Source organism: Drosophila willistoni, chromosome 3R, assembly GCF_018902025.1.
Source record: "Drosophila willistoni isolate 14030-0811.24 chromosome 3R, UCI_dwil_1.1, whole genome shotgun sequence".
NCBI classification, from domain to species: Eukaryota; Metazoa; Arthropoda; class Insecta; order Diptera; family Drosophilidae; genus Drosophila; species Drosophila willistoni.
The window spans coordinates 8,831,010-8,852,964 of record NC_061086.1 but is presented as its reverse complement, the minus strand read 5'-3'; the positions used below and the strand labels follow the sequence as shown (position 1 = coordinate 8,852,964).

General features: G+C 37.7%; 6 protein-coding genes across 8 annotated transcripts; 2 read left to right on the top strand and 4 right to left on the bottom strand.

Annotated features, from left to right (window-relative positions):
* Positions 1–5: 5 nt before the first annotated feature.
* On the top strand, positions 6–1,212 carry LOC6651542. The gene is made up of 4 exons (XM_002073283.4): positions 6–204; positions 265–432; positions 494–699; positions 779–1,212. Exons 1-4 carry the CDS (start codon positions 96–98, stop codon positions 1,184–1,186), a joined length of 891 nt encoding a protein of 296 aa, XP_002073319.2. The 5' UTR covers positions 6–95; the 3' UTR covers positions 1,187–1,212.
* On the bottom strand, positions 1,181–1,710 carry LOC6651665 (28S ribosomal protein S33, mitochondrial). Its single transcript, XM_002073282.3, has 2 exons — positions 1,498–1,710; positions 1,181–1,431 (listed from the first exon to the last, which is right to left on the bottom strand). Exons 1-2 carry the CDS (start codon positions 1,618–1,620, stop codon positions 1,210–1,212), a joined length of 345 nt encoding a protein of 114 aa, XP_002073318.1. The 5' UTR covers positions 1,621–1,710; the 3' UTR covers positions 1,181–1,209.
* A 60-nt stretch (positions 1,711–1,770) lies between these two features.
* LOC6651664 (protein CLEC16A homolog) lies at positions 1,771–6,287 on the bottom strand. Of its 2 annotated transcripts, XM_023180843.2 has the most exons (11): positions 5,986–6,287; positions 5,759–5,898; positions 5,395–5,686; positions 5,245–5,331; positions 4,390–5,174; positions 3,912–3,914; positions 3,702–3,818; positions 3,177–3,638; positions 2,550–3,120; positions 2,279–2,482; positions 1,771–2,224 (listed from the first exon to the last, which is right to left on the bottom strand). In XM_023180843.2, exons 1-11 carry the CDS (start codon positions 6,189–6,191, stop codon positions 1,909–1,911), a joined length of 3,183 nt encoding a protein of 1,060 aa, XP_023036611.1. In that variant the 5' UTR covers positions 6,192–6,287; the 3' UTR covers positions 1,771–1,908. The 2 variants fall into 2 exon arrangements, with proteins under 2 accessions (XP_023036611.1, XP_002073317.1); XM_002073281.4 differs by lacking the exon at positions 3,912–3,914.
* A 280-nt stretch (positions 6,288–6,567) lies between these two features.
* On the bottom strand, positions 6,568–7,648 carry LOC6651663 (tetratricopeptide repeat protein 1). Its single transcript, XM_002073280.4, has 2 exons — positions 7,037–7,648; positions 6,568–6,967 (listed from the first exon to the last, which is right to left on the bottom strand). The coding sequence occupies exons 1-2, from the start codon at positions 7,579–7,581 to the stop codon at positions 6,679–6,681; spliced, it is 834 nt and encodes a 277-aa protein (XP_002073316.1). The 5' UTR covers positions 7,582–7,648; the 3' UTR covers positions 6,568–6,678.
* A 72-nt stretch (positions 7,649–7,720) lies between these two features.
* Positions 7,721–9,620, top strand: LOC6651662 (methionine synthase reductase). 2 transcript variants are annotated; one of them, XM_047010857.1, is made up of 2 exons: positions 7,721–7,901; positions 7,961–9,620. In XM_047010857.1, exons 1-2 carry the CDS (start codon positions 7,785–7,787, stop codon positions 9,227–9,229), a joined length of 1,386 nt encoding a protein of 461 aa, XP_046866813.1. In that variant the 5' UTR covers positions 7,721–7,784; the 3' UTR covers positions 9,230–9,620. The 2 variants fall into 2 exon arrangements, with proteins under 2 accessions (XP_046866813.1, XP_023035958.1); XM_023180190.2 differs by having other exon boundaries at positions 7,958–9,620.
* A 2,258-nt stretch (positions 9,621–11,878) lies between these two features.
* Positions 11,879–21,573, bottom strand: LOC6651661 (serine/threonine-protein kinase PAK 2). The gene is made up of 2 exons (XM_002073278.4): positions 18,821–21,573; positions 11,879–11,998 (listed from the first exon to the last, which is right to left on the bottom strand). Exon 1 carries the CDS (start codon positions 20,759–20,761, stop codon positions 19,034–19,036), a length of 1,728 nt encoding a protein of 575 aa, XP_002073314.3. The 5' UTR covers positions 20,762–21,573; the 3' UTR covers positions 11,879–11,998; positions 18,821–19,033.
* Positions 21,574–21,955: the final 382 nt, after the last annotated feature.

Here is a 21,955-nt window from a genome sequence, read left to right as displayed (position 1 = left end):
CAAGTGGCGCCAAATTCAATTCGATAGCAACAACGGGCAATCGATTGTCTAGTCTTGGTCCGACCACTCACCTTCAAAACAAAAACAAACAATAAATGTTTTCAAGTCAGCGGCATTTAAAAAGAAGAACGCCGGCCCAGGGCATAGATAGGCGAGAGTATATTGGCCATCTGGTTGATGAATATTACACAACAACAAACGTGGGTGAGACCTTAATCCGGATTTTCGTGGGTCCTTCTCTTAATTACAACTTCTCCTTTTCAGAAGCCCAAGAACAAGTCACTGCCAATTTAGCAAACTTCGCCTACGATCCAATCAATTGGCCCCATTTGCATGCAGCCGATGCTTTAGATGTATTTGTAGCATCGTTGGAAACTCCCAATCAAAATTTGCAGCTTCACGGGATCGCTGCTCTATGCAATATTTGCTTGGGTAAACTATTAAACTATTCAATATAAATTGTCGAGAAGTTTTAAACCTTTTCTTTTACTAGATAACAAGGTGTCCGAGTTTCTTAGAGATCAACTTGACATAGTAATTGGCTTGTTTCTTCGCACAGACCACACGGAAATCGTGATTCATAGCCTGGCACTCTTCTACCAGTTACTTAATGCCGGATTGGTCGAAAAGACGCAACTGTTGACGCCAGCAGTACTTAAGTGTGTTCAAGAGTGGCGTTTAAAATCTCAGGACAAACGTGTCGTTAACCTTTGTCTACTTTATCTTGAGGATTTTGGCCGACGCACAGAAATAGTTCGACTACATAATGTTCCAGCAGCAAATAATCCGACGTCTGATTCACCACCTGCAACAGGTTCAAGTCGTTAAGCGATTCACTCAAAAAGACCTGGAAGAGTTTGCAAAATTCACAGGTGACTACAATTATATACACAGCAAGGATGTTCCCGTGGAGCAACGACGCGTTCATGGGGCTTTACTCAACGCAGTAGTTGCTGGAATTATAGGTTCCAAGTTACCCGGACCAGGAACAGTTGTGTTGGAACAGTCCTTTAAATTTCTAAAGCCCTGTCGCATTGAGCAGGAAACTGTAGTCACTGTCAGATTGATTAATGCACGGAAAATCTCCACCGTCGAATATGATTGTCGGCAAAATGATGAAGTGGTGTTTGCAGGTAATGCTAAATTGTTGACGCAATCCCAATCTTCGAAAACAAACGAGTCTTGAATAAAAATGTTGTTTATTATTGCCTATTTTTTGGATGCTCGCTTTCCTTCTCCTTTCTTGGGTGGTGCCTTGCCACGCAGCTTGCGCAATCGTTTCATCTCCTCTTTGAAATCTTGATGCTCATCACGAAACAGTCCATAATCCCTAAGATTTTTCATAAGGAGATGTGTCTCCACGTGACGAGGATACCAGTTGACAACGTAGTCGCGCTTCTGTATGGGCTCCTCTGCAAACATGCGAACCACCTGGAACAAGACATTTGACGTTTTTAGTAGATTTTGAATAGCATTGTCCATGTATTTGGATCACACCTTCATCGACTTCTCGTTTGTTGTTCGTGCAACCTCTCCGAAAATGCGATTGGACAAGTAGTTCATGCGTCGGGCATATTGAGTGCCCAACTTTATAAGCTCACTGTATTTGTAGGAGGACATTGAAAGTGAAGTCTTATAAAGGAACAGGAACTATTATTAAAAAGATTATTAAGTTTTGCGGTTATGTCAGACGAACAAAACACTTCGAAACAGCTGATTTAGTTATCGATAACTGATAATTGGTGTGTAGGGTAATCGAAAGGCGGTCCGTTTGAAATTCGTCAAGTGAAACTTTAATTTGTTAAAAATATGTGTATTAAGGGGTACAAACCACTCGACATAAAAATTAAACAACAAGTAAACCTCTAGTGTCTTTATAATACTAATAAAATGTAAAAGTCTAAGATTTTAAACTGTTTCTATTGCCCCCTTGCGCCTGGACTCGGCGCCTTCGCTATCGTTGGCTATAAAAGAGGTTTCCTCGGAGCTATGGACAGGCAGGACTTCTTTGGCAACGGTTACACCATTTAGTTGGCTTAACAATGCATTCGTGCCCGTAAGCGATGCTGCTTCCGCACGTGGTGATCCACTATGTACAGAGATTTGCTCATAGTGTAGCAAACGAGAGGGAGTATGAGAGCGTGAGGATGGCGAAGGATTGCCTCGCGAGTGTGGACTATTATTGCGCGAATGTTGGAAATCCTCCAGTGGTATTTCTTCTGACCTGCAAACAGATAGTCAGCAAAAAAACAAAACTGAAAAACTCATATTTTCATACCTTGGCCTAGGCATTCGAGGACTACTTTCGCGGGATCGAGTTCCACCACTTCTTGGCTGAGAGTTTTCACGTGACTGTGATGAGCTATGACTGCCGACACTTACGCTTGGCGATCGATCCCTATCCACATCCGTTCTTAATGTGTTTGAAGAGCTGCCATTCGGACTACGACGACGGGAGCGTCCTGAGCTTTCATTGCGAATGCTGAAAAAATCATTAATTATATAAATTAGTGAAGCAGTGAAGAAGAAAAACATTTGATCATGCTCACCCCTCAATAGAACGATTTTGGGCAATTTGAGTACGACTCACTCCAGCACTATTGTGGCTAGTGCGTAAAACGGCTGCAAATCCTGGCACACGATTAGCCGTAGAGAATATTGAACGATGATGACTACTTCGCGAACTGCTGCTGCCGCTTGAGTTTGTACCTCCCGTGCCGCACACAGCAAACATCGGAGAGTCCATTTGTCCGGGAATTTCGATTAGCTGAGCTATTTGGTACATTTTCTTCTGCCGAGCTTTACTGCGTCCCTTGGTGAGACGCTGTTTGGCAGCCATGCAGCGTATATGATCATCGAAAAGGAATTTGGCCGAGAGTAGTGGAGTTCGATTGTGGGTGACACCGCCACGATGGACAGTGATGTGCAAACAGCGAGAGTCATCCTTATCTCCCTGCACCTCTACATCCTGTAGGAAGCCAACAAATTTAGCCACGCCCCAACCCAAGAGTTTTGAATCTGGTTCCACAAGAATAAGTTGCAAAGAATCAATAACTAGGAATCTTCTTTGTTTCGCATTATCCTTGGACACCACAGTGCATGCAATCAGGTCACTATTATCTAAATACGCATAAAAATTAGCAACTGCTTTGTTTGACACAATCATCGCAACTCACTCAAATCTAAAACATTCTCCACCTGCACCAGATTGACTACATTGGTCAACGGCAGCAAGGATTCTTTCTCATTTAAGAATTTTTGGCACGTTCTTCGTAATAGGAAATACACACGTATAGCACGACGGGCCTTCTCCACTTCCCCGCACGGCAGGCGACGTGTAAAATTGATTCCCGTTAATGGTGTACCAGTAGGGGGAAGCAAGATTGTCGAGTCCATGCACAAAAACTCCACATTTAATTGTGCCTTTCGCATCTCATTGTACTCGTCCTCAAAGAGATCGAGAAAGATATCCTCCGATTTATAGAAATTTCGAAGTACAATCATCGACTGATTTCGGGCACTGAAAAGAAGCTCCTGCTGCGATGTTGTGATGCATCGTGCCTCATCCAAAATGGGTTTGGTGAATGTAACCAGCAGCTCTAATGCAATCTCCACAGTAATCAAGCGAATGCGGCAGGCTAAAAAAATGAAATTAAGCTTTAACCAATGGCAGTGATGTCTAACATAAATAAGCTACATACACGGCTGGCTCGATTGTGTAATGATGTTCAGCAATTGTTCAATCAGTGCTGTCTTGTAGCTAAAGGAACCTCGTGTAGACTTGGATAGTACCTGGTCAAACCATTCGTTTTTTATACCTGTGTGGGAGGAACAAACAATTTGATTAGACATTAGCGCCTTTAAAGCTTCAATGCAGACATATTAGTTGAAAAAATTGAAAAATTACATACCATCTGGAAGACAGGTGGTGCCACAGAAAAAAGCAATTGATATGGACATTAAGGATATTAGGTGAAAATGCATTAAAAATTACAAGATTTCGATAATGAACCAATATACACCCAGCCAGAGTCCTGCATGAGTGACACTTACATATAATGAGTATTAATCAGCAAACATACATATGGGACAATTGCGATTTTATGAAAGGAAATAAACCTATTGATGAGATGATCTTTTGTACAATAATTGAAAGGAAACATTTATAAAATCACAATTAAAACAATTATCCCAGAGATGTTTGCAATAGTGAATAATAAAATTAAATTTACATGAATGACGACACCTAAGATAGCTCATTACATATAATGTACGACATAATTAACATCTAAAGGTACAACGGACAAGAAGAAGTCTATACTGTAGAACAATACATCTCTACTATGCAGGACTCTAGACATTTTCGATTTATGAAAGATCCTGGCTCACCTCGATTATGAGACATAGCGTAGATTAGACATAGAGACAGGAGGGCCAAATAGTCATTTTCAGTACAGTCAAGTGCCTGAAGAACTGTATCCAGAAATGGTTTGGCAATTGCCGACGATGATGAAGATGTTGATTGTTGAAGCAATTGTTTTTGTTTCTCTTCGTCGGTTATGTTACGCATCCTGGCTGCCTCCGCTAATTCCACATCTGTGTGTAGATGGGTTTCCAATTCATTGACTGTGGCAGATTCTACGCCGCTGTCTTCACTCAGGTTATAGCTTGAGGACGATTGTCCGGTGACCGTGTCTAAAGCTTGTTCAAGGCTTTCGTTTGGCTCAGCAAATCCTGGCACTACAACCTCCCGATGTTCTACATATGAGTTTAGAATCTCGGCAGCACCTTCCTTAAACACACTGTGATCGCCATTGAGGATGACCCATGCCAGGGCATGCACTAGTGGGGCATGTGTCACCACCAAGAAAACCAAAGACAACAGATACAAAGCCACAATCGAGCTCACTCGCGGATTGTTCATTTCCTGTATGTCAATGTTTACATTGCGATTCAGCACTGCTGCCAAATTTTGAGTGACAACAGCCAGGGAGGGAGGGGGCGGTGCTGGCGTCAATGAAAATATATACAACGGCACAAAAAGCTTGTGTAGCAAATGTTCTGTCAGCACAGCGTTTAGGTCCTTGATGTCCAGCAATAGAATATCGCTCAAATAATGTAAATGATCTAAATGCTCGGCAACTAGATTAGATAACTTTTGGTTCGATTGATGACTGAAAAGATACGAGACCAAAGCAGTGGATAAGCAGTGTATCCTGCAGAGGGCTGAAGTACAAAGCTTACTCGATATCCGTGCGTACACAACTATCCAATTCTAGAATGTGTTTTCCAATGAACCAAACCAAATTGCTGAAATAGGGTGCTGCCGTTCTGAAAATAGACATCAAAGGATTACGACCAGTTCTCGTTAGAAGTGTGTACATATGTACTTACTTATCCCTTATAAAACGCAACATGCTTGAGTTTTGCACTTTGTACACATTTAGAGAGATTGTACGGACAGCTATACGCACCATGGACTCGGGATGATTAAAGAATTTAATAGCTTCCGTATAAAGAGGGAAATCATTCGTATGCTCATTATAAAAAAAATGTATCGTATGTGTGTTTAGCTTAAGACTAAGCGTTTTCAAAAAGAGTATATAGTAGCCCATCACGTCCTCGTCGGAAAAGTCGAATTTGTGCACCATAATCGAGTTCACATGATTATTGCTCAGTAGGTAATCTGAAAGAGGAAAACCAAAGGACGTCATGAGGATAACCACATATGCCACACCCATTCGAGACCGTCACCCACATAGAGATGTTTCGTTGCGTATGTTTTCGAAAAGGATGTTGAGAGTTTGAAGCAGCTGAACGCATACAAAGCTAGAGCCTCCACTTTTTTGGCGCATTATATGTAAAAAGTACGAGAGCATGTTTTTCTCCAGGAAGAAGCTAGCAGGATCAAGAATTGTTTGTATATGTATTAGCAATTCTTAATTGTTTATTGTGAACTGATGTGTTCCGACATCCTCTACTTACTCAAATACAAGGGAATCATGCTGATCTCCCCAGATTAGGATCTCGGCTATGCAACGCAACGATTCCACCAAAAGACCACGATTGTTCTCTGACACGGTAGTATTTTTTTCCAGAATGCTGTATAGGTATTTTAGATGATCCAGCGACAGGCGATTTTTGGGGCGGCCACCCCAGGGTCCGCCAAACCAGCTACGGCTGCGAAACATAATTTGAGGAACTCGAGGTCGCCAGTCAAATTGCGATTTAGTCAATTTAGAAAATGTTTTTCTTCTCCACTACTAAACACAAACACATAGACAAACTACAGTGCCAAAGTCAGCTGTTGCTCCTCCTCTCTCGTGAATCACGAATATCGTTATACTGGGATCTATTTATTTTATAGTGGGCTTTTTTTACTTTATACTGGTTTTGGCGTGACAACAACAAAACGGAAAAATATTTCCGTTTAAATAATTTTTTTAAATTATGGTTTTATGCATTTATATATTAATTAGTGGTAAAATTTTGGGAAAAAATAACGATTTAACCAATATTTTGATTTCGTTTAGGTTTTGTATTTAAAAAAAATATGAAAAAAACAACTGCTGGAGGACTTGTTTTCTATTATTTGTGTCCTTGTTAACGGTTAAATGGATTTTCATATTTCTTGTATTTCCCTTTCACATTATTAACAGAATATTCGTAAGTTTAAAGCTAGCTGGGTTTTTGATTAAAATTAATTGAATATGAACCAGTGCTGGGATCCTGTTGCATTTGGAAATTCTGTGTAGATAAACCGAAAGGTTTCAATATCATATTGCCCAAATCCTTCAGACTAGACATCATTTCGGTTTTTAATTTTTCGTTCCGCTCATTAATTATAGGTGGAAGACGAATCTGAGCCTCTTGTGCATCACGCTGGCCAGGATCCAGTTCATATACACGTTTATAATCCGCCAGTGCCTCGTCTGGCTTATCCTCCTTCTCGTACAATTTGGCTCGCCTGCAAAAGATAAGAAACAAATGTTTGGATAGGTTTTAGAATTTATACTTCATCGGCATCCATACACACCTTAATAAAGCTCTCACATACTCTGGCCACAAGTCAATGGCCTTTGTGCAATCATCAATTGCCGATTTGTATGCCTCAAGCTTTATTTTGGACGCCGCTCTATTGCCAAAAAGAATGGCACGCTCCTTAATGCCATCTGAAGGGCAGATGTTTAAAGCTTCTGTATAAATTTCAATTGCCCGCTGCGGATCATCATTTTTAAACATTTCATTGCCCTCGAGTTTTAGTTTATCTGCCTTCTCTTTGTTGGCGGCAAGTTGTTCAGGGCTAAGTTCCTTCTCCAGTTCACGCAACTGTTCAATGTCCAGTTCGGCATCTGGTTCATCTGCCTTTGGAGCAACATCATCATTAGTGTCTTTCTCATTTTCCTGCTCCTGTGAATCACCATCTGCATCATCATCTAACCGCAGCGAACTGTGCTTTTCAACAATCTCGTCAAGCTCCTCTTCGCTTGGCGTTTGTCTTGATTTTATGCTCTCTGACTCTGTGGTAGGCTCACTGAGAGCATCGTGGAATTCTTCGTCACTGTGGGCTTTGTCTGCCATCCTTATCCGAGCCTAATTTAAATTTTTAACAAAAGTGTGCTCGAAATTTCTTTGTGTTTACCTCAAATCATATGTTTATCCCCGTATTTGCAGCCCTGGTGGGATACATTCATCTGAATTAATCGATTATTCTAGTGCGGATACTTGAAACGGTTTAAAGCATTCTTATTTCATTTGTTTTAAATTTTTAAATTGCTGTAATTATGGTAGCCAGCACATCGCCTTTAAATGTGGACATTGGAGACTATATTTTAAACGATTGCGTGCCAGCCAAGCGGTTGGAACTCAATCTGGAGATCTGCTATGACAGCACAGAAAAGGTAAACAAAACTATATGAGAAGAATCTTTGGTTTTTACTTACATTATCAAAATCAGCAGATAACGACATGTGCTCAGCCGGCTCAGATGCGATTTGCTAATGTTAAGTATCCCTTTGCCCGTATTGGCGCTGCACCCACATCCGTTGCCATAACAAATAGCCAAGTCGTCGTGAAAGCTGATCCACAGACAGATACAAAGCATGTAGTAGAACTTACACTTCAACTGGACCCGGATGCAGCATTCTCTTATGAACCGGGCGACACTATTGCCATTTTACCACATAATGAGAATAAAGTAGTGGATGCGCTTTTGCAACGTTTACATCTTAGTGGTCAAGCGGATGACGTTTGTCATATAAAGCTTGCTTCGAAATTAGTTAAAAAATCTGCCAAATTGCCAGAGCACATTCCGAATTCGTCAAGTGTACGTGAGATTTTCACCCACTGTCTGTCCCTTAATGGGATACTTAAAAAGCAATTTCTTAGCTCTTTGGCCGAGTATACCACTGATGAAAGGGAACGTGGTTTTTTGAATAGTCTTTCGTCAAAGCAAGGGACGTCCTTTTATAATGAACTCATATTAGAGCGTGGCTTAGGTTTTCTTGATTTAATGCAAATTTGTGGTATTTGCCAACCAAGTTTGGCGCTGCTTGTAGAACATTTACCACGCCTCTTGCCACGTCCTTACTCCATAGCCAATAGTCCCAGCTGTGAAGGTGGCTTGAAAATCATTTATTCCATATTACCTGTTAATCCAGGCGTCGCAACTAGTATGCTTGAAAGCAAATCCCAGCAGAGAGAATCTAAAATTTTTATTTACCCACGCCTTAGCAATGCTTTTCGTTATACCACTGAGGATCTTAATAAAAATCAAATACTTATTGCCATAGGAACAGGATTGGCACCCTTCCTTGGCTTTCTGGAGCACAAGGAATTTCATAATCGGCAGGCAAATGTGGGGAAGACTTGGTTATATGTTGGGGCAAGGACAGCACAGGCCGTACTTAAGAGAGATCAACTTCTGGCTTGGCAAGAATCCTCATCCCCTTTAGTGCTGCAACGCTTACGCATGTGCTATTCCCGTGGAGATTCACCCACATATGTGCAGCAATTGTTGGAAGAAGATGCCGAAGAGCTCGTGGAGCTTATACTCGAACCGGAAACAGTTCTGTACGTATGTGCTGATGGAGCCAAAATATCCCAATCCATTGGCCAAGCATTGAGCAAATGTCTACAAAAAGTTCTTCACTTGGATGAGACACAGAGCGCAGAACGACTTAAAGAGCTACGCCAGCAGGGCAAATATCGTGAAGATATCTGGCTATAGACTTCAATCAGAGTGTTTGTCTATATGTTCCATTTAAATATCATGAATTTGTATGCCTTTGGTCGAATAAGTAAATAACGATATATTTAACAACACAAAATAAAAATTACAGTGCAGGGGGGTGTGGCATGAGGGGCTAAAAGTAACTAATTTAAGGGTTTTACATACACAACTGTGAAACAGTTGATCGATCGATCATGTGTTACTTATATAAGGCTACAACTAAAATATAATGCCGTAAACATATTGTTTCATTTCATGTATAAAGTACATATAATGTTTTGTTTTGTTTTGTATGTGATATAATTTGCGAAATAAAAATTAACTAATAATTATTATAGGCAACTTAATACGTGTAATAAATGTAGAAAAACACACAGAAGCAAAAATATATTGAAACGTGAGCATAAAATTAAAACTTATGGTGGAATTTTTTTGTGCATAGAACAGAACAAAAAGCCACAAATTTAAGTAATTATCGTTAGTAGTTATCTACTTGAAATATATATATATATATATATAAGATATATACATAAATACGTTTACGATATCGTCTCAATTACGATATTTTATGTTTATTTCGCACAATTTTTTGTTTGCGTATTTTAACTACATTTAAGTTGGTTTTTTTGTTTTGTTTTTAATTGAAATAGCGCCAATTCTTTTCGTATGTTGTATAATTATTATAAGTTTGGATCAATGTTGACTTTTCTCGTTTTTACAAGTTTGCAATAAAAGTTGCGTATAAAAAATTTTTGCTACCTTTTCCATTTCATTTTTGAAGACTTTAGTTTCAGTTGATTTTCATCTAATATATATTTATATATATATATAGATTTAATAATAATATGTACGTAAATTGTTATCATTTTTAAATGCGCTTGGGATTATGTTAAATCGGGTATGTCTCGGTTTCAATATAGTAAATAGTACTGCTACACGAATACTTTTCCGTTTTGCAATTTCGTTGCCATTAGTTTTTGAAATCATGTGGAAATACATACATAATTTATAAAATCAAGTAAGCTCTGTCTAAATTGTGTTTTTTTTCTTTTGTCATTTCATTATATCTGTATGTATTTTGTATAAATTTTTGCATAGTTTATGTGAAAATAAAAAAAAAAATTTTTAACTACTACCAATGGACTACTAAACCGTATTGCATAATATCTGTGGAAACGAGTAAAGTAAAACCCTCACTTGTGACTACTAAGCTACGGCATACTTTCACATATATAATTATATATGTATGTATATATATTTAACAGGATAAAAAGAAGGCTTAGCATTCGGTAGCACCGAAAATGACTACCAAATACTCTTTCCCACTCACGATTCGTTGTGCGTTATGTTAAAATCAAATCTGCTACAAATTTTCCCTACATCAATTAATTTTTTTTTTTTAAAAGGCATAATGAATCTGTTTATCTCTTTCGTTCAATAAAATCAATATCATTCCACAAAATACATAAAAGAGAATAGATTTTGTAGAGAAACTTGCAATTGTACGTTTGAAATTTATACATACATAAATATAATTAAAAAGGAATCACGGGACTAGTTTTACATTCTGTGGGGGGAAAGAGTATGGTACGTATATGCAAAATATATTTGAACTAAACAAACTATTAAAAATTCCAAACTATCGAAATTCCACATATTACAAATGATCTCTTTCTTCTATTTGTTGTTGATTTGTATGTATTTTGGCAAAGCGCAAAATTCCCGTTGGGACTAGGTCTGGCGTTATGCATACTTATATATATATATATATATATACTATACATACATATATATATATATGGGTATATTCTCTTCTTTATAATGGTTATCAATATAGATTTTGACACACAAGTTAATTAACAGGCGCATTTTATAATTAGTAGATTGGATTAGAGAACAAAGGGGGAATACTTGTATGCAATTATTTAGTCTTATGTTTGTACTAAATTTAAAAATGGAATTCTTGAACATTTAGTCAACGGATGTGCTTGGATTTATCTGTTAAATTAATTGTAATTCATACAAATATTTCTATATATTTATATCTAAATCTTGTTTAAATCGGATTGTGGAAAAAGTGTGGTTTTCTATTGAATTTTGTTTTTGTTTTCGCTCGCTGCTAGTCCTAATGGCACTTGTTACACTCATTTTCACTCGCTACATCTAGCATGTTTAGTTTTGTTTTCATTATTATTATTCATAATTTTTGTTTCTTAATCATCTTGCTCTTCTTTCAGTTATTTGTTTGCTTGTTTTGTATTTGTTTCTGTTTTTCGTTTTTTTTTTTTTTGGTTATTTACAACAAATATTGCATGATTTGCACTTAAGAGACTACTACAGACGAATTTTATGTAGATTTGCTTAATGCAAGCATTGATAAAATCGCTTAAATCACAATTATTTATGGTTATACATAGATATAAACATTAATCCAACTTATTGACAAATACAATTTTAATAATAATACAATATTTATATATATAATTTAGTATGTATACACAGTTGGTACATACAATTATGTTTTTTTCTTTATATCATATGTGTGCCATGCGACGCGGATATAAAATAGTGCCACCACAGTCTTAGCGCAAGGATCTACTAAATACATTGTTCTTTTTCTGTAAATAATGTAAAATATACATATACTAAAAGCGGAAAACGCATTAGCCTAAGAGTAATCTAAACGATAGTTCCTCAACATTTTGGCCATATATTAGAGAAGAAATAGATATTAGCAAGATCATCTCCATCATCTAGTCGAGGGCACTGCAATAAAAGGGAGATCAAAGAGAATAAGTTTATTAAAATGGCAAAAAATATATCATTTATGGTTAAAATATTGTTTATTTTAATTGGCTTATTATTAACCTTTTTGACCTTTACTAATTGTCCACACATTGGCGTAGTCCACATGCTTTTCCATATATTGCCCTTATCATATATAATTAGAAATAAAATCGCTTTCAAGAAGCTCTCAAGGGAAATAAACACATCAAACATATTTCAATTGCTCTTCATCATGGGAAATGAGAAATATTAATTGAAAGAACCTGCAAAACAATCTTTAATTATGCAACATGCTACCGCTATAGTTAATTTTATTTAAATTGTATTTTATTTGCACATAAATCAAAGAAAAATTCCCCAAAACGTGGAACAATAATCTTTATTCTTTCAAGCAATAGAAGTACATATGCGAAACAAATTATGCATTAATCATCTAATATAGTTTTTTTTTTTTTTGTTTTTTTTGTCGTTATCAACAGTTAAGACTTTGTTATCAGTGCTTTAGATATTGTTAAATTTAGATTTCAAGACTCATACAAAAACAAAACGCAATGAAATGCGGAAAAAAACCAATGTTACGTGGGGGAAGAATATATTTCGATCGAATTACAGACATATCCACATATGTATGTACATATACTCTTTTTCTTGGTAGATCTGTAAAAGATCAAATTTGAATATTTCGATTTCTAATGTTTGTGTTATTTATTTATTTTCGATTCTAGTGCATTATTAGTGCAATTTTATGATAGTCTCAATTTGGCTATCTGCATAATTTCGATTTCATTACCATTTCAACTCAGTCTCCCTCCCTCTTAATTATAATTTTATTATTCTGTATACATATATATTTTTATATTTCCATTTCATTTCATTGGTCAATGCGACGCATACTAAACTATGTGGAAGAGAATCGGGCGAGAATAAACGAGTTGTCGTTGCGTTATTACTACGGCATCGAGAGACACAGAGAGTGAGAGAGGGGGGATAGAAGTACGTCAATTATCGCCACAATAATTGTTTATATTTATCAGCATGTGAAGTACACTACACATACACACACACACACACACTCATACCCATGCTCATACTCCTATAAGTAGTCATCGCTCGATCCTCTCACCCGCAACAAAGTCAAGCTTAAATTTGTTGTATTTTTTAACAACATGCATTTAGTTGTGACATTCAAGGGTTTGCATATTGTTTTCCCCCAGAAAATTTCCGTTGACAAAAAATGAAAATGCGCTGATGAAAAATAAAACAGTTATCTTGACAACATTACCCCACCCATATTGGCCTCTTTATGCCTCTAATCCGGCTCCTCTCGGCTGCATTATGCAAATGACAACTAGCATTGCTCTAGATTTCCTATTAAGAATCTACACACAGTTAATTTTGGATCATCATCGTCGTCGTCGTCCGCCATTGTGTCATGTGTAAAGCATGTGTGTGGAAAACGAGGGGTGATTCAAGTTTACCCTCCACAAAAACTAAAACCAATTATTTTTTGATCAATCAAGGAAAACAGAGTTGAAAATTGAAGAGAAGGTTGAGAATTTGAAAAGGTCAAATTGCATTTTAATTATTTTGACACAGTGTGGTAAAGGGCGAAAGGCCGGACTTATATTTTATATTTTGAAATATAATAAACACTTTAAGAGCTCTTTAAAACTATTGACTAATTTAACTAAATCAAAGAAATGATATTTCCACACTATCTACATACATTTTAAAGTAATATTTGCCGTCCCTTAAAAATCTGGCGTTCGTGACTCCTTCGGCCCGTACCCTCCAAAGCGCTTCATGAGTCATTAAACCACCCTCGCGTTTATGATATCTTTTCCAATGTAATTGCATATACACATATGTGTGACTGACACACACACACACACACGCACACACATACTCATAGTGTGTAATAAATACAACGGATGACTGTGTCGCAAAATTTGTGTTCTTTGTAATATTACTTCAAGTATATACATAATTATATTACCAAAAAAAATTTGCTTTACTCTACTCATGCTCTCTCTCTCTGTTGCGTGAAACATACATATGCAGAATGTCACACAGTCTCGATACGAGTCTCTCTCTCATCCCATTCCCGTTGCTAACTAAGCTACCTCCCTTCAATGTTTATTTTGAAAAAAGAGCTAAAAACACGAACCAACAAAATCGTCATATAATAAGTGAATGAATCATCTAAAATTCCGCATAGTCCCCTCCCCTCATCCAACCTCAAACTCAATTCGTATGTTTGTGGTTCAATAAACGAAACAAAGCCAAAACAAAACAACGTAGAAAAAAACCTTTGCGCAAGGTGAAATTATCATTTTGGAAGGCGCCTCTCCATTCGAAATCGAACTAATAAATGGTGGGGGGAAGGGGCTGATGGGTTAAGGTTTAGTCATTTCTGGCTTTTTGGGGCGATACTAACCAATGTCATTTTGTTAGCTAGCAGATGCCTTTCACACCAAAACTAAACTGATAGATACAGACATGCATAGTTTGGAGCACGCGTGAAATTGTACTTTGGCCCCTTCACACACACACACACATGCGACCCAATGGCGGCGGCGCCACTCCCAGTAGAAGCTGCAGCAAGTAAAAGAACATGCAACAAGAAAAGTGAAACACAGTGAAAGCTCTTTGGGGCGGACAGTTATTGTGAAATAGGAAAAGAAAACAAATTCTTGCAAAAAGTCATTAAAACTACTAACTAACTAACTTTTGTGGTGCCCTAATTTATATATGTATTGTATTTGCAATCTGTCTTTTAAGAATAGATAAACTTGAAGGTGAATAAATTGTATTCATAAAGACAAACGATTATATCAATTTTATATAGAATTATTTTTTACAATTTTGTAAAATAATATTGTTAGCTCCAGTAAAAATCGTGCAAATTTCACGCAAATAACATTTGCAATTACATCTAAAAATATAAATAACATATGAACATATGTATTTTTCCAAAAAATATTTAAAATTTTTTGAACTATTAGTCCATTAGGATATGCAAAAATGTTTTAAGTGGGTTACCCATCAAAACAAAAACTTGAATTACTGTAATGAAAACCACCATAACGGAAAGCAAAAGTATTTGCTGTTAATATAAACAAATAAAGAGCCAGAGATCCGGTAGGAGTAGGAGTAGTGAATGATATATACATACATATACATGTGAATATATGTACATATGTACATATGAAGGGCGGCAGACAGAGAAATAAGAAAGGGAGAGAGTGAGTGAGAGAGTGTGAGAATAAAAATAGCTGTATTGTCCGTCCCTGTCACTGCACAGGCAATTAAATTCAATAAGTGGAGGGCGATTGGGAGAAGATGGAGACAAAGGCAAAGATACATTCATATGCATACATACATACTTGCAAAGCGACACCCACGTAAAAACTCTCTCGATCACACACACTCTCTCTCCGCCACTCTTCCTCTCTTTAACTTTGTCAATGCAGATCGTTTATCGCCTTATCATAATGAAAATGCCAGGCAAAAATATCAAATAGAAATGTTCTAGGAATTTGTTGTTGATATCTCTGGCCTCCTAGAGGTACTTTTAACACCAAAATAAAAAGAAGTAAATGATAAGCGTATGTGTAGCAACCTTTATTTTTTAATACTCAATGTGGGTATTTGTGTTTGTGTAAATTTAAGTTTTCCTTCTTTTTTTTTTTGGTAACTTTTTTGTGTGTTGTTGTTGATTTCATTATTATCATGTATGTATGTATATACAGTGGCTCACAGCTTATTCGACCCACCTCATATTTCAAACTTTAAAGCAACATAACTTTTTTTGCAGTGGTGATATTAACAAAAATTAAATGCAGTTATGATTGTTAATGTTTAAACTTAAGAAAACAATCAACATTTATTATATATTATTTCAATTTTACGATAGGGTTAACAAAAACTAAAAAAAAATAACAATTCTATGTCACAGCTTATTCGACCCAATGACTTTATTCAACAGCTGCGATCATTCATTTCTTAGAATAACGGTTATTTTTTGACGTTTGCTTTAGTTGTTATGTCCGTAAGTAGATTTTGCACTTTTCATTCGATTTTTTCCGACAAAGCACGTTTTAGAGCCATGGGAAAGCGTACATCGATGGAAAAACGGGAATTGGTCCTTAAACATTTCAAAGAAGGACATTCTCGAAGGAAAATAGCTGAGTTTGTGGACATTCCCGAGTCCACTGTTAAAGGAATTATAAACCGTTTCGTCCAGGAAAACAGAGTCGAAAATAAAGGGAGAAAGGCTCCAAACAAAATATTAAGTGCGACAGATGAACGGATTATTGTCCGTAAAATTCACGAAAACCCAAAGATTTCGGCTCCAAAACTAGCTGTTGAGATGGAGGAAACAATTGGTAAAACGTGTTCTGCTGAAACCATACGCAGAGTTCTCAGGAATAACGATCTACACGGGAGAATCGCTAGAAAGAAGCCCTTTATAAGTAAGACCAACCGAGAATGCCGCTTTCGATTTGCAAAGGAGCATATAAGCAAGGACAATATCTTTTGGGAGCAAGTTATTTTCGCTGATGAGTCCAAATTCAACATTTTTGGCTCTGATGGACGACCCTATGTCTGGCGAAGAGCAAATACTGAGCTCCATGACAAAAATTTAAAACCAACCGTAAAACATGGCGGTGGCAGCGTTATGGTTTGGGCCTGCATGTCCTCAGCGGGTGTCGGGAGACTTGAGTTTATTGAAACAACCATGACAAAGGATATTTATCTAGATGTTCTTAAGAAAAATTTGGTCCAAAGTGCAGAGAGTCTTGGAATAAAAGAGAATTTCCGGTACTACCAGGATAATGATCCAAAGCACACTTCCGGCATTGTGCAAACCTGGTTAATTTGGAATTGCCCTCACGTCATCAAACCACCGGCACAGTCACCAGATCTCAACGTGATTGAAAATTTGTGGGCAATTTTGGACAATAATATCCGAAAGAGGCAAATAAAAAACAAAAATGAGCTAAAAACTGCCCTTATTGAGGAATGGGCCAAAATTGGCTCGGAAATTACCCGAAAACTGGTTGCATCAGTTCCAAACCGGCTGAAAGCTGTTGTAGAACAGAAGGGAGGCCACACCAAATATTGAAATATTAAAAATATGACTTACATCTAGAATAGTGACCCTTTAAATTAGTTGGGTCGAATAAGCTGTGACATAGAATTGTTCTTTTTTTTTAGTTTTTGTTAACCCTATCGTAAAATTGAAATAATATATAATAAATGAAGATTGTTTTCTTAAGTTTAAACATTAACAATCATAACTGCATTTAATTTTTGTTAATATCACCACTGCAAAAAAAGTTATGTTGCTTTAAAGTTTGAAATATGAGGTGGGTCGAATAAGCTGTGAGCCACTGTATGTACATGTGTGTTTTGGCCAGACAAAGCGATATTTCAAGTAGTTTGCTTCCCCGACACAGGAAATGCGAACGAACGGGCGTGTTTGTATGTGTATGTGTGTTAAATGGCGTGCCTCTTCTTCGTCATGATCACGATCATCATCATCATCATCATGATCAACAAGGTTCGCGTGTATGTGTATTTGTGAGACTTCAATTTTTTCTTTTTTTTTCGATTTACAATACAATGCTACTAACTATTTATGTATGTACATATGTATGTGTATTATTGTTAGGTAAGCGAAATGAATGAGACAGATGTATGTAGTAACATTAATAGGTAAACAGGCAAAAAAAAACGGCAATTGCAAAAAGTAAAGTGAAAATTCTTGTGGACGGACATCCAATTGCGTATTTGTGTGAATGTGGGTGTAGATTTTGAATGGCGGTACCTAAATTTGAGCACCTTTATATATCTTTTGGAAATCGAAAATTTCCCTAAATTTCTTCTTTCTAAGAGAAAAAGATTTATTGCTCAATAATGGTTAAGCGAGAAATTGTTTATGCAAGGCAGAATTATCCACCACATGAAGGAAGATGTCGGTCAAGTGAGTTTTCACTGTATTTAATCCAAATGAAATAGATACAATTGACATTAACATAAAACAGTTTTGTTACTTAATTTTTAACTACATGTACATATATACATACATATGTATGTACAGTGAAACCTCGATATAACGAACTTCGTTATAACGAAAAACCCAATATAACGAATTTTTTGTTAAGTCCCTTGAAAGGACTAAGGTTTTACATTTCAGTACCTATAGCGAATCAATAGATATAACGAATAATTTTGCGATCCCCCTCAGATTCGTTATATCGAGGTTTCACTGTATATTTGCTGCTTTGTACATCCCAACGATTGCGATTAAGACACTCTTATTTTTCGCACAATCAGTTTCTTTATATTGTTTTTTTATTTAGTATCTCAAACGGCCAACAAAAATAAAAACAAAAACACAATGCCAAAGACCTTGATCGAATCGAATTTAATCTATTGGCAAAGTTAACCAGACCCGGTCATAGCCATACACAACTGATTACAAAGTAAGAGTCGTTAAATTTTAGTCAAAGATATGGGGCGGGAAAATATCATGTCATTTGACTATTTGACACGTTTCAGTTTAAAAATACTCCCATGCCCTTCACCAAATCTATTCATTCATCTATTTAAAATGTGGATCAAACAGACATTAGATGAAAAAACATGTAGACCCATCACAGTCTCCCCATCAGAAACTGGCTTCGATTTTGTGAAAAAATTACAAAATCCAAGTAAATAAGCCACTGCATCGACTTGTATGTACTCTACCCCTACTAAATACTTAAATAAATTATTAGTTTTTTAGGGACTTACCATTAAACCTTTATCGACTAAATTCCACCACTATGACGACGACTACAAATCAGCATTCTGTTCCAGTTCCAAAACGAAATCAAATGTACATAGAGAATCTCATCCACTTTACTCTTCCACTTCCACCAATCGCAAATATACACACACATGTTGATATACAGACACCTTAACTCATGGATAAAGCAGCCTAGCCGCTCGATGATTGCACATTAACTATACATTGCGACGGAGCACTTTCTTGGCGGCCTTAATGTTGGGCACCAGAGCCTTAACCTCACTGCAATCGTTGAGGAACGGATGCTTTAACAGCTCATCAGCAGTGGCTCTCCGATCCACCTCCACCTGCAGACAACGATCGAGAAAATCTTGCAGACTGGGACTCAACTTGTCCCAACTCTTTATATCGGGCCGACCATTGGCAGCAATCAAGTAGAGGGCTCTCAGCGGCGTCTCATACAGATATGGTGGTTGACCTTCAATCATTTCAATGGCCATTATGCCAATGGACCAGATGTCCACTTTTTTGCCATACTTCTTTCGTGTTACCACTTCGGGAGCCATCCAATATGGAGTGCCCACCATAGTTTGACGCTTTTCATCGCCCTCGATATTGGCACAGAAACCGAAATCGGTGACCTTGACACAACCATCCATGCCCAGTAATACATTGTCCGACTTAATGTCCCGATGGATAATGCCCTTGGCATGCAGAAAGCTAATCGCGTAGAGCACCTCCCGGCAGACGCAGGCAATTTGACGTTCCTTCATTACCGTCTCCGTAACAACATCAGTCAGTGGGCCACCATCCATGTACTCCATCACCACCCAGAGCTGATCCTCTGGTTCTAGCAGATATGCATCGAGGAAATTCACCAGGTTCTTGTGATTGAAATCCTTGAGAACACGGATTTCTGTGAGTATGAGATCCTTGGAGGACTGATTTTTCATCTCGATTGTCTTGACCGCAACCTGTGACTCGTTTTGCAGATCCCCGGCAATGAACACAATGCCGGAAGCACCCTTTCCCACCTCCTGGGTGGTCTTGTAACGTTCCCGAGGATCCTCTGGATTGCAAATGGCACGCAACTCATCATAAATCTCGGAATCGGTCTTCTGGGCCCGCTTTTCTTTAGATCGACGCAGAATAGTCTCATCGGGATTATCATCTGTCGCCGATTCGGGTGCCGTGGCTGGTTTAATTATGATCGTATCCGTATTGATTTTGTGGGCATGCTCATTGTCATCGTCGCCGTTATCACGTCGAAGGTCGGAACTTCGCGAGAATTTTTGCGTTACTTGTGGCTTTGGCTTAAGCTGCGGCTTTGGTGGCATTGTGTGTGTTGACTTTTTAGGTGGAACCGGTGGCGGCTCTTGCAGATTGCCGGTATCGGCTGACACCATCTTTAGAGCCTTTAGCGTCTCGCGCCGCTCAAGACTCGATTGCAGTTCTTGGATCACCTCGTCCAGGGTATCGATGCGCAGGGGCGACTGTTGGCTGCTATCATTGATACTGCTGCTATTACTGTTGCCAGTGGAGGAGGAACTGCATCCACTGCTGCTTTCGGTGGCCGTTGAGCTGCCATCATCATCCGATTTCTCAGGATCCTGCGACTTGTGCTTGTTCTTGTAATTGACATAGTTCTCAATCTCTTTGGACTCCTCGTGTATGACATCCTCGGTAATGAAGGGCTTAAATACTTCATTTTCTTTCTTTTTAATAGAGTAATTATAGTACTTGACAGCATGGTATGCGGCATCCGGATTCTTATCTTGCTCATCGCGGGTGATCTGTGTGTTCATTAACCGCACCCATGGGGCAGGCAATCCCTCCAAGTCGCCCGTCTCTTGGTTGCGCGACACATGAAAATGTCGTTGAAAATTTGTTGGTGCCCCAATCTCGGAGATTTGCTCCTTCTTTTTAAACCACTTTGTGAAACTCATTTTTGCTCGTCTTCTTTTTCTTTGTATACGTTGGAATTTTCTTTTTAAAGGCGATTAGTTACGCTCAACTTGGGAAATTCTATCGAAGCGGCAGCGATACGATTTGTATTTTCTATGTGTTTCTTCTTGTTTTTGTTGCCGTAGGTAGCCCGTTTTACTTTTGTTGCTACTCACTGGCCCTGCCCGTGAGTCATAAACACATTCACACGCACACACACACACACACAGTCACACAGACACACCGCTCTAGTCTGGTTCTGTGTTTGTTGTTGTTGTTCTTGTGTATGTATGTGTGTATCTATATATGTATTTCTATTCGTGAGCTCTTCTTATCTCTAACTGTAGCTGTAGTCAGTCAGCAAGGCAAGAAGAAAAAAAATCTATGAATTTTCACTTTTTATTGCTCGCTCACTTTCTTAATTATTAACAATTCCACGGCGCAAGCTTAATTTATGCAGTAATCACAATTTTTCAATTACAAACGCACACGAACTCACACGCGCACACACACACCACATCACCATCTCGGGGAGTCGGACACAAAAGGAGTGGCCGTTGTTTTTGTTACTGCTGCTGCTGTGCCGCAAAAAACTCCTTTCTTAAATATTAACCGTTTCTTTGTTCCATCGTTGCAGCAAATGCAGAACACATGCGATACTAGTTTAATCAATTTAATTTACTCGCTGCTTAAGTGCAGATATTTCTTTTGTAAGTAAAACAGATTCTTCGGACGTTTTTTTTCTTTCTTCTTTATACTTTTCTCCCTGCAGTAGCGCTGCACTCGTCCGCCCAACTTGAAACCAACAACAACAATGAAATGGTGCTATCGATACATCGATGGTTTTGTATTTTTATAAAACATCGATGCTTGGCCAGCACTATCGATGTTTTTTCTTCCTTTTTTCGGAAAGTGGGTCTTACTAATTGACAGTTAATATTATCTTCTTTACAAAGTTTCTTTAGGGTTATTCATCGGACAGAGAAGTTTTAAAAAAAATGGCCAACAAATTTCCTGCGTATCGGAACAATTATTTAGCACGGCAGGCCAAATAATATCTTTGAAATCTAGTGTCGTAAACAAAGTTTTGTTTTTGACCCTTTCAACTTCAAGTTTTTCCCTGTGGAATGAAAAAATTTGTTTTCTTTCTTAATCTTTTTTTGTATATTAATTTTAAAAGAAGAAAGGGCTACAGA

Bases quoted from the DNA above. Each gene is read 5' to 3' on its own strand.
- LOC6651542 (XM_002073283.4), top strand. From the start codon at position 96: ATGTTTTCAAGTCAGCGGCATTTAAAAAGAAGAACGCCGGCCCAGGGC. The intron at 205-264 runs GTGAGACCTTAA...TCTCCTTTTCAG, and splicing joins TTACACAACAACAAACGTGG to AAGCCCAAGAACAAGTCACT. The intron at 433-493 runs GTAAACTATTAA...TTCTTTTACTAG, and splicing joins TCTATGCAATATTTGCTTGG to ATAACAAGGTGTCCGAGTTT.
- LOC6651665 (XM_002073282.3), bottom strand. From the start codon at position 1,620: ATGTCCTCCTACAAATACAGTGAGCTTATAAAGTTGGGCACTCAATAT. The intron at 1,432-1,497 runs GTGTGATCCAAA...GTCTTGTTCCAG, and splicing joins CAAACGAGAAGTCGATGAAG to GTGGTTCGCATGTTTGCAGA.
- LOC6651664 (XM_023180843.2), bottom strand. From the start codon at position 6,191: ATGTTTCGCAGCCGTAGCTGGTTTGGCGGACCCTGGGGTGGCCGCCCC. The intron at 5,899-5,985 runs GTAAGTAGAGGA...TGATCCTGCTAG, and splicing joins CATGATTCCCTTGTATTTGA to CTTCTTCCTGGAGAAAAACA. The intron at 5,332-5,394 runs GTAAGTACATAT...GTCTATTTTCAG, and splicing joins TTGCGTTTTATAAGGGATAA to AACGGCAGCACCCTATTTCA.
- LOC6651663 (XM_002073280.4), bottom strand. From the start codon at position 7,581: ATGGCAGACAAAGCCCACAGTGACGAAGAATTCCACGATGCTCTCAGT. The intron at 6,968-7,036 runs GTGTGTATGGAT...TATCTTTTGCAG, and splicing joins TATGTGAGAGCTTTATTAAG to GCGAGCCAAATTGTACGAGA.
- LOC6651662 (XM_023180190.2), top strand. From the start codon at position 7,785: ATGGTAGCCAGCACATCGCCTTTAAATGTGGACATTGGAGACTATATT. The intron at 7,902-7,957 runs GTAAACAAAACT...TATCAAAATCAG, and splicing joins GCTATGACAGCACAGAAAAG to CAGATAACGACATGTGCTCA.
- LOC6651661 (XM_002073278.4), bottom strand. From the start codon at position 20,761: ATGAGTTTCACAAAGTGGTTTAAAAAGAAGGAGCAAATCTCCGAGATT.